The sequence below is a fragment of the Cyanistes caeruleus genome, chromosome 30 (genome assembly GCF_971803275.1).
Source record: "Cyanistes caeruleus chromosome 30, bCyaCae1.hap1.1, whole genome shotgun sequence".
Classification (NCBI taxonomy): Eukaryota; Metazoa; Chordata; class Aves; order Passeriformes; family Paridae; genus Cyanistes; species Cyanistes caeruleus.
The window spans coordinates 3,559,951-3,571,596 of record NC_141730.1 but is presented as its reverse complement, the minus strand read 5'-3'; the positions used below and the strand labels follow the sequence as shown (position 1 = coordinate 3,571,596).

The 11,646-nt window shown below is 68.3% G+C and overlaps 3 protein-coding genes and 1 non-coding gene across 5 annotated transcripts; 1 reads left to right on the top strand and 3 right to left on the bottom strand.

Annotated features, from left to right (window-relative positions):
- The first annotated feature begins 539 nt into the window (after nt 1–539).
- ILF2 (interleukin enhancer binding factor 2) lies at nt 540–4,496 on the top strand. The gene is made up of 14 exons (XM_086866476.1): nt 540–978; nt 1,441–1,482; nt 1,617–1,659; nt 2,227–2,331; nt 2,513–2,590; nt 2,709–2,811; nt 2,895–2,960; nt 3,059–3,175; nt 3,258–3,336; nt 3,427–3,514; nt 3,608–3,669; nt 3,855–3,969; nt 4,047–4,137; nt 4,218–4,496. The coding sequence occupies exons 1-14, from the start codon at nt 974–976 to the stop codon at nt 4,376–4,378; spliced, it is 1,155 nt and encodes a 384-aa protein (XP_086722602.1). The 5' UTR covers nt 540–973; the 3' UTR covers nt 4,379–4,496.
- Nucleotides 648–719, bottom strand: TRNAM-CAU (transfer RNA methionine (anticodon CAU)). The gene has a single exon. It is a non-coding gene; the product is annotated as a tRNA-Met (tRNA).
- On the bottom strand, nt 2,082–5,621 carry SNAPIN (SNAP associated protein). 2 transcript variants are annotated; one of them, XM_086866478.1, is made up of 6 exons: nt 5,476–5,621; nt 5,213–5,259; nt 5,023–5,141; nt 4,220–4,948; nt 2,810–4,112; nt 2,082–2,425 (listed from the first exon to the last, which is right to left on the bottom strand). In XM_086866478.1, exons 1-4 carry the CDS (start codon nt 5,580–5,582, stop codon nt 4,859–4,861), a joined length of 363 nt encoding a protein of 120 aa, XP_086722604.1. In that variant the 5' UTR covers nt 5,583–5,621; the 3' UTR covers nt 2,082–2,425; nt 2,810–4,112; nt 4,220–4,858. The 2 variants fall into 2 exon arrangements, with proteins under 2 accessions (XP_086722604.1, XP_086722603.1); XM_086866477.1 differs by having other exon boundaries at nt 2,082–4,112.
- A 371-nt stretch (nt 5,622–5,992) lies between these two features.
- Nucleotides 5,993–10,946, bottom strand: LOC147648869 (SMAD family member 4-like). Its single transcript, XM_086866475.1, has 12 exons — nt 10,757–10,946; nt 9,545–9,781; nt 8,661–8,835; nt 8,548–8,568; nt 8,262–8,435; nt 8,075–8,161; nt 7,883–7,993; nt 7,756–7,806; nt 7,483–7,666; nt 6,685–6,853; nt 6,367–6,505; nt 5,993–6,258 (listed from the first exon to the last, which is right to left on the bottom strand). The coding sequence occupies exons 2-12, from the start codon at nt 9,767–9,769 to the stop codon at nt 6,059–6,061; spliced, it is 1,536 nt and encodes a 511-aa protein (XP_086722601.1). The 5' UTR covers nt 9,770–9,781; nt 10,757–10,946; the 3' UTR covers nt 5,993–6,058.
- Between the last annotated feature and the right edge of the window lie 700 nt (nt 10,947–11,646).

Here is an 11,646-nt window from a genome sequence, read left to right as displayed (position 1 = left end):
GCCGCCCGCTGGCGGGTGCGGATATTCCCGATGTTCCCACCCGTGGGGCGGTGGGACGGGGATTGGGGCGGGGGGCGATGTGCCGGGATTTGTCCCCTCAGTGCTTTGGGTCCCGCCGCCACCCGGGTCACGCGTGGGGCGCTGAGAGCCGAGAGGATCATTGGGGTGCAGGGGACATCCCGAGCCGCGGACCCCGCGCTGTCCCCACACAGCCCCGGAGCCTTCGCGCAGCCCCGGGGGACCCGGGAGGGGCTCGGACACCTCCGGCCGGCCCCGTCCGTGGGAGGCTGAGCCCCGCGGAGGGGTCGCGGCAGCGGGGGTGACCCCGGGGATGGCACTCGGGGGATGCTGGGGACGCTGGCAGCGCTCGGGGGACACGCGCGGGTGGGGACACGCACGCAGGGGGACGCGCGCAATGGTCCGGCCACGGCGCACCCGCAGCTCCCGGGGGCGCGCGCGGCGCTCGGGGACGCGGGTGGGCGCGGGTTGGGGTGACACCCGTGACGCCGGTAACCCGCACTGCTGCTGCCGACTCGCAGAGCGAGACAAGCCTGGAAAAGCATCACGGGGCATTCCTTAAGTGAACGAAGCAAATAAAAAAATGTTGACGAGCAAAACAAAGCTCGCGTGGAAAGAAAAATTGCCGCTAGCAGAGGATGGTTTCGATCCATCGACCTCTGGGTTATGGGCCCAGCACGCTCCCGCTGCGCCACTCTGCTGCTGAGCGCCAATCGCCGCCGCGCGCTTTACAACCGCGGGCCGCGCGCTCCATTCATGGGCTCCGCGCCCCCTCCAGCGGCCGCTCGGCGCGCCCCGCCATTGGCCGCTCGCCGCTCTGATTGATGCGCCGCTTCACCAATGGGTGCCGGCAAAGCCCCCACGGGGGGCGGGCAGCGGGAGAGCGGCGGCCAATGGGAGGGCGGGTTGCTGCGGGGTCTGCGAGCGGCGCTTCATTGTCGGGAGCGGCGGCGACATGAGGTGGGGACACCGGCACCGGGGGGAACACACCGGCACCGGGGGGACACAACCGGCACTGGGGGGACACAACCGGCACCGGGGGGACACCGGCACCGGGGGGAACACCGGCACCGGGGGGAACACCGGCACCAGGGGGAATCTACCGACACCGGGGGCACTCCGGGATTAGCGGAGGAAGTGGCGGGAGAACCGGGAGCGGCGGGAGCGGCACCGGGGAGAGACCGGGACTGGGGCCACGGGAGCGGGGCGGGGGAACGGGAAGAGAGCGGCGGGAGCGGAGAGAACAACCGGGGGGCACCGGGAGCGGGGGGAACCGGGGGATCGGGAGCGGGGGAACCGGGGGATCGGGAGCGGGGGAACCGGGGGCACCGGGAGCGGGGGAACCGGGGGGCGGCGGGGCCAGGACCGGGGCCGGGGCACCGGGGCTCGGAGCCCCCCGTCACCGCCGTTCTCTCCCCGCAGGGGCGATCGAGGCCGCGGCCGCGGCGGCCGCTTCGGCTCCAGGCGAGTCCCGGGGCCGCTCCGGTGCTGCGGGAGGGGCCCTGCATGTCGCGACAGGGCCGTGTCGTGACGGGGGCGGAGGGGGGGGGGTGGTCTGGGGGCCCGGGGAATGAATTGGGGTTTTCTCTCCCTCTCAGGTTCCGGCCCTTTGTGCCCCACATCCCCTTCGATTTCTATGTCGTGAGTAGCTCCTGCCCCGAGGGCCGTTCCGGGAATTTCCCAGGACTTTTCCAGGGTTAAGGATTCCCAGGACTTTTCCAGGGTTAAGGATTCCCCCGTCCCCGAGTTTCGGGGGGTGGGTTCTCCTGGTGTGGCTGGATGGAATGAATCCCCTCAGAATGCTCTTGGCTCAGTAAAAAACCCGCAGGAGGTTTTTGTGCTGTTGGAAACGGGATAATGGAAGGCACTGGAGGAATGATGACAGCAATGACTCCAGGATTGGGGTTTTTGGGATTATAGCAGATAAATCCCTGAGTTTGTCCCCTCTCAGGTGTTTGTGTACCTGTTTCCCAGGAGGAAATCATTCCCTCTTCCCAAATTGAGCGTTTAACCCTCTGGACGGGTGACCCCAGTGCCCTGGGGCTGCAGACAACACGGGTTAATGAGTTAACCCAATAAATTCTTTAATAGAGTTAATAAAAGGCTCTGGATCTGCCCCGGAGCCGCGCAGGTGGGAGCTCCTGGACCCCTGTGCAGGCTGCCAGGAGGGGAGGATGAAATCCCGCTGGGAATTCCCTTCTGTTCCAGTGTGAGATGGCGTTTCCACGCGTCAAACCCGCGGCGGATGAGACGGCCTTCAGCGAGGCTCTGCTCAAGAGGAACCAGGACCTGGCTCCCACCGCTGCCGAGCAGGTGCCGTGCCCAAAATCCCCCCAGCTCCTCGGGATGGAATCCAAAGCTCTTCAGGAGTGGCCTCAAAATTGACGATTTCTCCGGCATAAGCACCCTGGAGGAGTTTGGTGGGGAATAACACGGGTTCTGTGCTCTGCAAACGGGATTGCTCCTGGATCATCCCCCTCCCGTTCCTTCCCAGGCTTCCATCCTGTCCCTGGTGACCAAGATCAACAACGTCATCGACAATTTAATTGTGGCCCCAGGAACGTTTGAAGTGGTGAGTGCAGAGCTTGGGAAGGTGCTCCTGGCCCAGGGTGGGTTAGGGATGGATGCAGCCCCCCCAGACATGGAATGTGGGCTGATTTCCTGGGATTTTGGGTTGTTTTCTCCGCCAGCAAATCGAGGAGGTTCGCCAGGTGGGCTCCTACAAGAAGGGGACGATGACGACGGGGCACAACGTGGCGGATCTGGTGGTGATCCTGAAGATCCTGCCCACCTGTGAGTGCCATCCGGGCGGGACGGGAGCGGCCCTCGCTGCCAGGGCCCGCTCCAACCCTTCTCCTTTTCCTTCTTTTCCGCAGTGGAAGCCGTGGCGGCCCTGGGGAACAAGGTGGTGGAGAGCCTGCGGGCGCAGGACCCCGGGGAAGGTGCGGCCGCGCTCCGGAGCGTGGCGGGCTGCGATCCACGGCCGTTCCCGTGGAGATTCCCAGCCCCTCCACGCGGAATTCCCGGTGTTTCCCCGCAGTCCTGACCATGCTGACCAACGAGACCGGCTTCGAGATCAGCTCGGCCGACGCCACGGTGAAGATCCTGATCACCACGGTGCCGCCCAACCTGCGCAAGCTGGACCCGGAGCTGCACCGTGAGCGCCCGGCCGCGCCTCCTCCCGCCCGCGGCCGCGCCCGGGGCCACCTGGGAAAACCGGCCATTTCTGCTTCTTGCAGTGGACATCAAGGTGCTGCAGAGCGCCCTGGCCGCCATCCGGCACGCGCGCTGGTTCGAGGAGAACGCCTCGCAGTCCACGTGAGTCCGGGGCTGGATCCAGATCCCGAATCCCGGGAACACGGGGAGCGCTCCCGGCGCGGGACCGACCTCCTCCCGCCTCTGCCGCAGGGTGAAGGTTCTGATCCGGCTGCTCAAGGACCTGAGGATTCGCTTCCCCGGCTTCGAGCCGCTCACGCCCTGGATCCTGGACCTGCTGGTGGGGCTCGCTGACGTGGTGCCAACGCCCAGCGCGGCAGGAGCTGGGATTCTCCTTCTCCCTGCCCTCATTCCTGTTCCTTTCCCCCTGCAGGGGCACTACGCCGTGATGAACAATCCCACCCGGCAGCCCCTGGCCCTCAACATCGCCTACAGGTCCGTGGCGTCGCCTCCCTCGCAGGAATTCCCGTTTTCCCGTAAAACCGTGGCTCCGTTTTCCCGTAAAACCGCTGGGATCTCGGGGGCTGACCGGGAGATAAACCCAGCTCACCCAGCTGGCGCTTCCCGGTGCTGTTTTTACCAGAAGGACGCGGTTTTAACCCGGAATGTTTCGTCTGCAGGCGCTGCCTCCAGATCCTGGCGGCTGGGCTCTTCCTGCCCGGCTCCGTCGGCATCACGGATCCGTGCGAGAGCGGCAACTTCCGCGTGCACACGGTGATGACGCTGGAGCAGCAGGTGAGGAGGGGTCCCCCGAAGGGGAGGGGACACCGGGGGTGCTCCCTGTCCCCACACTGAGCCGTCCCTGTCCCCAGGACATGGTGTGCTACACCGCCCAGACCCTCGTCCGCATCCTCTCCCACGGAGGGTACCGGAAAATCCTGGGGCAGGAGGGTGACGCCAGCTGTGAGTGGGGCTGGGGGGTGTCAGGGTGGGGACGGGGCTGGGGTCCCCGAGCGGGTCCCCAGGGTCACCTCTTGGGGCAGACCTGGCGTCCGAGATGTCCACGTGGGACGGGGTGATCGTGACGCCGTCGGAGAAGGCGTACGAGAAACCTCCGGAGAAGAAGGAAGGGGAGGAGGAAGAGGAAAACCAGGAAGAGCCAGCGGCGGGCGAGGAGGAGGAGAGCATGGAGACGCAGGAGTGAGGGACAGGGGACACCGGCCAAGGGACACCGGGGGGTCTGGGCCCCTCCTCGGTCACCTGACATGTCCCTGTCCCCTGTCCCTGGTTTGTAAGCTGCACATTAAAGTGTTCCCCCTTTCCAGCGTGTCCTGCTTGTTCAGCTCCATGTGGGATAGGTGGGAATGGGGCAGGTGGAACTGCAGCAGAAGGATCCAAGACTTGAAGGAGCCACCTGGGGCTGCCCAGACCCCACTTGGGGCAGCCCAAATCCCACCTGGGCCTCCCAAATTCCACCTGGGGGTGTCCAAATCCAACCTGGAGGTGCCCAGACCCCCCCGGCTCTGTTGTCCCCAAGGTCCCTCAGGGATGCGGGAGCATCACGGACTCTCGGTCACTTTTATTCCAGCACCCACAGACCTGGGAACGCAGCTCCAAGTGTCCCGGTTCCCTGGGCTGCAGGTGACGGGGGAATTCCCGGGCTGGGATCAGCAGGGATTCCTGCTCACTTGCCCTGGTAGCCCCCGGCCTCCAGCATCGCCCTCCTCCGCACCGTCTCCTTGGCCACGCTGTGGTTCAGCCTCCGCAGCCGCTCCTGGACACGGCACAAGTCCCCTGTCAGCAGCTGGGGGGGCTCAGGGACCCCCAAAAGGCCCCGTCCCCCCTCACCTGCGCGTTCTGCAGGATGTTGTTGACCAGCACCACGCGGCGCCGGGCGTTCAGCAGCTTCTTCACGTAGGGGTCGAGGTCCAGCGCCACTTTCTGGTCCTCGTTGATGCGGCAAAGCTCTGGGGAGGGGTTTGGGTGAGCCCCCAGAGCGAGGGAGGGGGACAGGGGTGACCCCCCGGCTTTGGCTCACCTGTGGCCAGGCTGTCGATGTGCTCCCGCAGCTCCACCTGGCTCTCCCTGTGGGAAGGGAACAGCTAAAACCCCGCATCCACCCGCAAATCCACCCCTGTCCCCCCGCCATGGGGCCTGCACAGCCAGCGCCCCCCAGCACTGCCCACCTCACGAACCCCCAAACCCTCCAGCCCCACAAAACGGCCCTTCCCGGCTCTACCTGCCCCTCAGCCTTTCAGCCCGGCCCCGGCCCGCTCCCGCGGCCGCTGTCGCTGCCGGTACCTGACGCTGTGGACGTGGCGGTCGAGCTGTCGCACCGCGGGCCGCAGGAACTGCAGGAGCCCCTCAGCAAAGAGCTCCCGCGCCCCGGGGCCGCTCCCCGCCGCCATCTTGGCCCAGGGGCGCCACAGGGGCTGCCGGGAAAGCGAGTCCGGGGGGAGCGGGAGCGGCCGCTTCCGGTGGGCGCCGCGGGGGCTCGTGGGAAATGTAGTCGCAAGGGAAGGTGCGAGGCACAGCTGGACGCACCGCTGGAAGCGCATCTGGTGGCACAGCTGCGCTGCTGAGCGTCCGTCAAAGGCGCTGACACACCCAGGCCACAGACCCCAACCCCATCCATTGGGGTTAAAACAACACGGGGTTGGTCCTCTCACCTTGTTTTTTTTGGCTGTTTTATAATCCTCTTTTTGGTTTATTTTCATACAAAAGTTAAACCAGGAGGTGGAAATCGGCGCCGAGGGCCACACTTCACCCAGGCCACAAACCCCGACCCTATCCACTAAATAACTGCTAAACCAACACATTTTTGGTCACTTTGCTTCATTTGTTCCTCTTCTTTTTCCTCTTTTTTTGGCTGCTCCTTCCAGAGTCAGGCGTGGGCGTCGGGCAGGGCGTGCAGGACGTGGTCCAGCAGCTGCAGGGCGCGGTGCAGGTGCACCTCGATCCAGCAGGGCGTGCAGGTGATGCTGGCCCGGGGGTAGTCGGGCCCCCAGCCCTTGACGAAGCTCAGCCTAACGAGGCACAGGCGCCGCAGGTCATCCACGCCGAGCCCCGCGGCCACCGACAGCCCTGGGGGGGTGCCACGGTCATCACGGGGGTCCCAGCCCGCCCTGTGGTCACTCACGGAGGGTGGGTGGCCACTGATAGCCCCAGGGGGTCACGGTGGGGGTCACTCACCGATGGCCGGGGCGATGCCACCCACCGAGCCGGGCCCGGGGATGCTGCCGGCCACAGCAGCGGCCTGAGCGGTGGCCGCAGCCTGGGCAGTGGCCGCCTGCTGCTGCATCTGCCGGTGGCACAGCCGCAGGTCAAACACCTGGGGGGACACGGGGGGACCCCTGAGCACGGCGGCTTTGGGGTGAGGGGTACCCCAGGGTGGCCTGGGGGTCCCTCCATCCCTGGGGCGCTTCCACTGCTCCCCCGCCTGCCCAGAGCCCCCTAAAACCTGGGTGCAGACCCCCCCCACCCCTCCTGGGGACCCCCGGGGACCCCGACCTTGATGTGTGCTCCGGGGTACACCTTGTGCACGGCGTCCCCGGGGGCTCTGCCGGCCTCCCTGTCCAGGTAGAAGCTCTGCACGAACACGGCGTGCTCGCTGCGGCAGCGCATCCACACGTCTCCCTCTCCGCGCCGCTCCAGCTGCACCCCCTTCCCGATGTGCAGCCTGTCCGAGACCCTCAGCAGGGACCCCCACAACAGCCCCTCCACCTTCCAACCTGCCCCAGCTCTGCCTGATTGTCCCCCTGTTATCCCCCCACTTCTGCCCTAATTATCCCCCTCGCCCTAATTATCCCCCTTACCTCATTAATAATAATTAACCTCCCCCTTACCCTCATTATCTCCCTTTTGCCCCACACCCCACTGTGCCCCCCTGCCCCATTGCCAGGCCTGATTCCCCCCTTGACCCCCCATGCCCCCGTGACCCCCTGACCCACCGTGACCCCCTGACCCCCCACACCCTCCTGACCCCCCACACCCCCCTGACCCCCCGTGCCCCCTGACCCCCTGTGCCCCCCTGACCCACCGTGCCCCCTGACCCCCCCCGTGCCCCCTGACCCCCCGTGCCCCCTGACCCCCCCCATGCCCCCTGACCCCCCACACCCCCCTGACTCCCCCCACCCCCCTGAACCATCGTGCCCCCCTGACCCCCTGTGCCCCCTGACCCCCCCCGTGCCCCCTGACCCCCCGTGCCCCCTGACCCACCGTGCCCTCTCGCTGACCCCCCGTGCCCCCTGACCCCCCATGCCCCCCTGACCCCCCATGCCCCCTGACCCCCCGTGCCCCCTGACCCACCGTGCCCTCTCGCTGGCCGCGCAGCGCTGGACGTTGGAGAGCTGCCCCAGGCAGAAGCGGGCTCCCCCCGAGGGGTCCACGTAGCCATCGACCACCACGCTGGGGCAGCTGGAGGGCACCTTGAAGATCTCCCCCACCTGCACGTCCTGCTCGAAGTAGGCGATGGAGCACCAGAACTCCGGCCCTGGAAGCGGGGGGGGGGGACACGTGGATTTTAGGGGCACCCTAAAACCACGGCACCTTTGGGTGCCAAGGAGGGTGGGGGGCACTCACCAGGGTGGGTGGACACGGGGGGCTGCAGCACGGGGTTATGGTGGGGGGGCCCTGGGAGGGGAGGAGAGGGGGGGTCAGTACCATGAAGACCCCCCCCCTATCCCTCAGCCAGTGCCCCCAAACCTACAGCAGCGGTTGGGGTGGTGCTGGGGGGGCTGCGGGTGGCTCCGGCTGCCGGGATGTGACCCCCCCAAACCCGGGCTGTAGATGGGGGCACCGCTCCAGCTCAGCGGCGACCCTGGAGCGGGAGACAGGGGCACATGAGGAGGGTCCCCAGGGGGGTCGGGGGTGGGGGACAGTGGGGTGTCCCCATACTCACTGTGGTGGGGGGGTTTGGGGTACCCGTTCTGCGGGGGAGGCTGTGCTGGGGGGGCCTCGCTGTGGGGCAGGGGGAGCAGGGGGGTCGCTGTGGGGGAACAGGGGAACGGGGGTGTCATTGTGGCTGGGGGGGGTTCAGGGCGATGCCCCCAAACCCCCGCAGGGTGGGGTTTGAGGGGGGGTCTCACCTTGGGGCGCCGTGGGGAGCGCAGGGTGGATCCGGGGCACACGGGGGGGCTCAGGGGGACACCGGGGGGGCAGCGCTCGGTAGGGCAGGGCGGGGGGCTCGGCCCCCGCTTCCGGCGGCTCCATCTGCACACAGTCATGGACAAACTCCTCCTTCACCGGGCGCGGGGGGGGCACTGGGGAGGGCGGGGGACACACACCGGAGACCATGGGGGGCACGGGGACCCGCTGCGGGGGGCTGGGCTGGCTCCGGGGGGGCTCCCCGCCGCCCGCGGGCCGGGGTCTCACCTGTGCTCTGGACGCTCAGACCTGCGGGAGAGGTGGGTGGGAGGTTGGGGGGTGCCGGTGACCCCCCCTTGGCCAATCCCCCCTCCCGGGGGGTCCCGGGGGTCCCTGCTGACCGCTGCCGGGGGTCCCCACGCGCTCGTAGTGGTAGGGGTTGACACAGACGCTGTCGCACTTGAGGTCGAAGGCGAATTGGCAGAATTTGGCGGCTTTCAGCTCGTTTTTGTGCAGGTCGGGCCAGCGCCAGAGCCGGGCGTAGATGACGTGCGGGAACCCCTTCCTGCCGGCCACCTGAGCGAAACGGGAATTGGGGGGGGTCCCCAACCCAGCCCGGGGGGTCCAGACATAACAACGCCCCCTCCCCGATCCCCCCCGAGGGCCGCCAGGCCCGGCCTGAGCCGGGAGGGGCGGGCGGGGGATGCGGGAGGGGGATCCGGGCAGGGCAGGGGGATGCGGGCAGGGGAGGGGGATGCGGGCAGGGCAGGGGGATGCGGGCAGGGGGATGCGGGCAGGGGAGGGGGATGCGGGCAGGGGAGGGGGATGCGGGCAGGGGGTTCCGGGCAGGGCAGGGGGATGCGGGCAGGGGGATGCGGGCAGGGGATGCGGGCAGGGCAGGGGATGCGGGCAGGGGATCCGGGCAGGGCAGGGCAGGGGGATGCGGGCAGGGGATGCGGGCAGGGGATGCGGGCAGGGGATGCGGGCAGGGGGATGCGGGCAGGGGGATGCGGCAGGGGGATCCGGGCAGGGGGATGCGGCAGGGGGATCCGGGCAGGGGGATGCGGGCAGGGGGATGCGGCAGGGGGATCCGGGCAGGGGGATGCGGCAGGGGGATGCGGGCAGGGGGATCCGGGCAGGGGGATGCGGGCAGGGGGATCCGGGCAGGGCAGGGCAGGGCAGGGGGATCCATCCGCTCGCGGCTTCCAGGGCTCCTCAGGACCCCCGAATTCGGGGAGGGTTTTCAGGGGTACACAAACCCCCAGCCCCCCGTGTCCCGGGGTACCTGGAGCCGCCCGTCCAGGGTGCGCTGGACGGTGACACACTGGCCGGGCTGGGCCCCGCCGGAGGTGACAGCGGCCACCAGCGCGTCCAGCTCGTCCCTCTTCTCCTTCAGCTTCCTCAGCAGGCTCTGGATGGCGCGGCGGGCGAAGGCCTCGCTGTCCCCTCCCTGCCGGTGGCACAGCAGGCTGTGCACGATGCCGGGGCCGCTGTCACTGCCCAGGGACATGGCGCTGCGGCCCTGCAAGGCACGGAGGGTCCCTGCGTGTCCCCCCGGGGACACCGAGCCGCGTGGCTGCTGGCACGGGGGAGGCGGTGGCGCTGCCATCGGTCACCCCGGGCCCGGGTTCAGCTCCCTGGCTGGCTCAGCCCGAGCCCCAGAGCTTGTGGCCAGCCTGGGGCAGCCGGGGAGGGGGTGAGGTGACAGCACACGCTGTTTAGAGGGACACTCGGGCTGTCCCCGAGCCCGGCAGGGACGGACCCGCCGCCAGACTAAACAGAGCCCAGCCTGGCGCCGCTCCCCAACCCCTCTGTCCCCGGCTTCTCCCTTCCCTGCCTCCCTGCCAGACCCTGCTGACGCCAGAGCCGGGATGCAGCGTTCCAGAGCCCTGGAAAACCCTTGGGATGGCGGCAGACACAACAAACCGCGGCTCCTTCTCCGGGCTGGCAGCGAGCCTGCCTGTCCTGCCAGCCCCCGGCGTGTCCCCCCGAGCCCGGCTCCTCCGAGATGCCATCGCGGCATGGGGACACTTCCCGGGCTGCTGGAGGGACCCCACGGAGCCTCAGCCCCCCGCCAGGCTCTGGGGTTCATCCCGGGGGGCTCATCCCGGGGATCCTGGCGCTGTCTCATTCCCTGCCCATCCTCTGCCTCGCGTTTTGGGGTAAAAGCGGTGCAAGAAGGGACCTGGGGTCCCCCCCGGCTGCAGCGGACGGGTGCCAAGGGAACACTGGAAGGGTCAGAGGCAGCTCTGTCCCTTTGTAAAACTCATCCCAGCCTGGTTTGGTGGAGCTGGGCAGAGCCGGCTGGTCCCTGGCTCCATCCTCACCCCGCTCGGAGCAGGACAATCCCCGCCTCATCCCATCCCGAGTCCCGGCGCCTGCCCGGGATCTTCCCGGGACACGGGGAGGTGCCAGGGTGGCGCTGGGGTTTGGAGGGGTGACAGGATTGAAAGGAGGGGACACCAGCGGGACCCGTGATGGCTCAGGCTCCACTCACCTCCGTCCCCGGCTGCCGTCACTCGCGGCCCGGCTCCCGCCGCATCTCCTCCGGCTCCCGGCTGTGCCTGCAGCCCCGTGGCGTGATGTCCCCGCAGGCTCAGCCCTCTCCTCCTTCTCCCAGCCCCGTCCCCGATCCCTTTCCCTGTCCCCGTTCCCGTTCCCGTTCCCAACTCCGGCCCTACAATAACAAAAGGAGCGGCCGGAGCGCGTGAGGCGCCGCCGCGCCGCAGCCAATGGCAGCGCCCGTAACAGCCGGGGCCTCGCCCCGCCAGCCAATCGGGGCCGCGCTCTCATGGCCCCAGCCCCAGACGGGCCCCGCCCCCGGCGCCGCCGGGTCCCGGAGATCCCCCGGGAACATCCCAAAGATCCCACCGGGAACATCCCGGGAACATCCCGGAGATCCCACCGGGAACATCCCGGAGATCCCCCGGGAACATCCCGGAGATCCCCCGGGAACGTCCCAAAGATCCCCAGGGAACATCCCGGAGATCCCCCCGGGAACATCCCGGAGATCCCACCGGGAACATCCCGGAGATCCCACCGGGAACATCCCAAAGATCCCACCGGAACATCCCGGAGATCCCCCGGGAACATCCCGGAGATCCCCCCGGGAACATCCCAAAGATCCCACCGGGAACATCCCGGGAACATCCCGGAGATCCCCCGGTGGGTTCCCGGTGGGTCCCCGGTGCTGCTCCAGCCCCTCGCTCCATCCCCTCCTCTTCCCTGCGGAGTGAATTCAGCAAAATCCCATTTCCAGAGGAAAACCCCCCCCAGAGCTCTGGGAATTCTCCCTCCTTGAAGGCACCAGAAGATTCCAAAGGAACAGGAACACGTGGAAGGGGAGGGTGATAAAGCACGGCCCCTCCAGTCACACCGGGTCCCACT

Bases quoted from the DNA above. Each gene is read 5' to 3' on its own strand.
- LOC147648869 (XM_086866475.1), bottom strand. From the start codon at position 9,769: ATGTCCCTGGGCAGTGACAGCGGCCCCGGCATCGTGCACAGCCTGCTG. The intron at 8,836-9,544 runs GTACCCCGGGAC...CGTTTCGCTCAG, and splicing joins CCCTGGACGGGCGGCTCCAG to GTGGCCGGCAGGAAGGGGTT. The intron at 7,667-7,755 runs GTGAGTGCCCCC...CCCCGCTTCCAG, and splicing joins CCCCGTGTCCACCCACCCTG to GGCCGGAGTTCTGGTGCTCC.
- ILF2 (XM_086866476.1), top strand. The intron at 2,332-2,512 runs GTGCCGTGCCCA...GTTCCTTCCCAG, and splicing joins CTCCCACCGCTGCCGAGCAG to GCTTCCATCCTGTCCCTGGT. The intron at 3,670-3,854 runs GTCCGTGGCGTC...TTTCGTCTGCAG, and splicing joins GCCCTCAACATCGCCTACAG to GCGCTGCCTCCAGATCCTGG.
- SNAPIN (XM_086866477.1), bottom strand. From the start codon at position 5,582: ATGGCGGCGGGGAGCGGCCCCGGGGCGCGGGAGCTCTTTGCTGAGGGG. The intron at 5,260-5,475 runs GTACCGGCAGCG...CCCTTCCCACAG, and splicing joins CGCCACGTCCACAGCGTCAG to GGAGAGCCAGGTGGAGCTGC. The intron at 5,142-5,212 runs GTGAGCCAAAGC...ACCCCTCCCCAG, and splicing joins CATCGACAGCCTGGCCACAG to AGCTTTGCCGCATCAACGAG.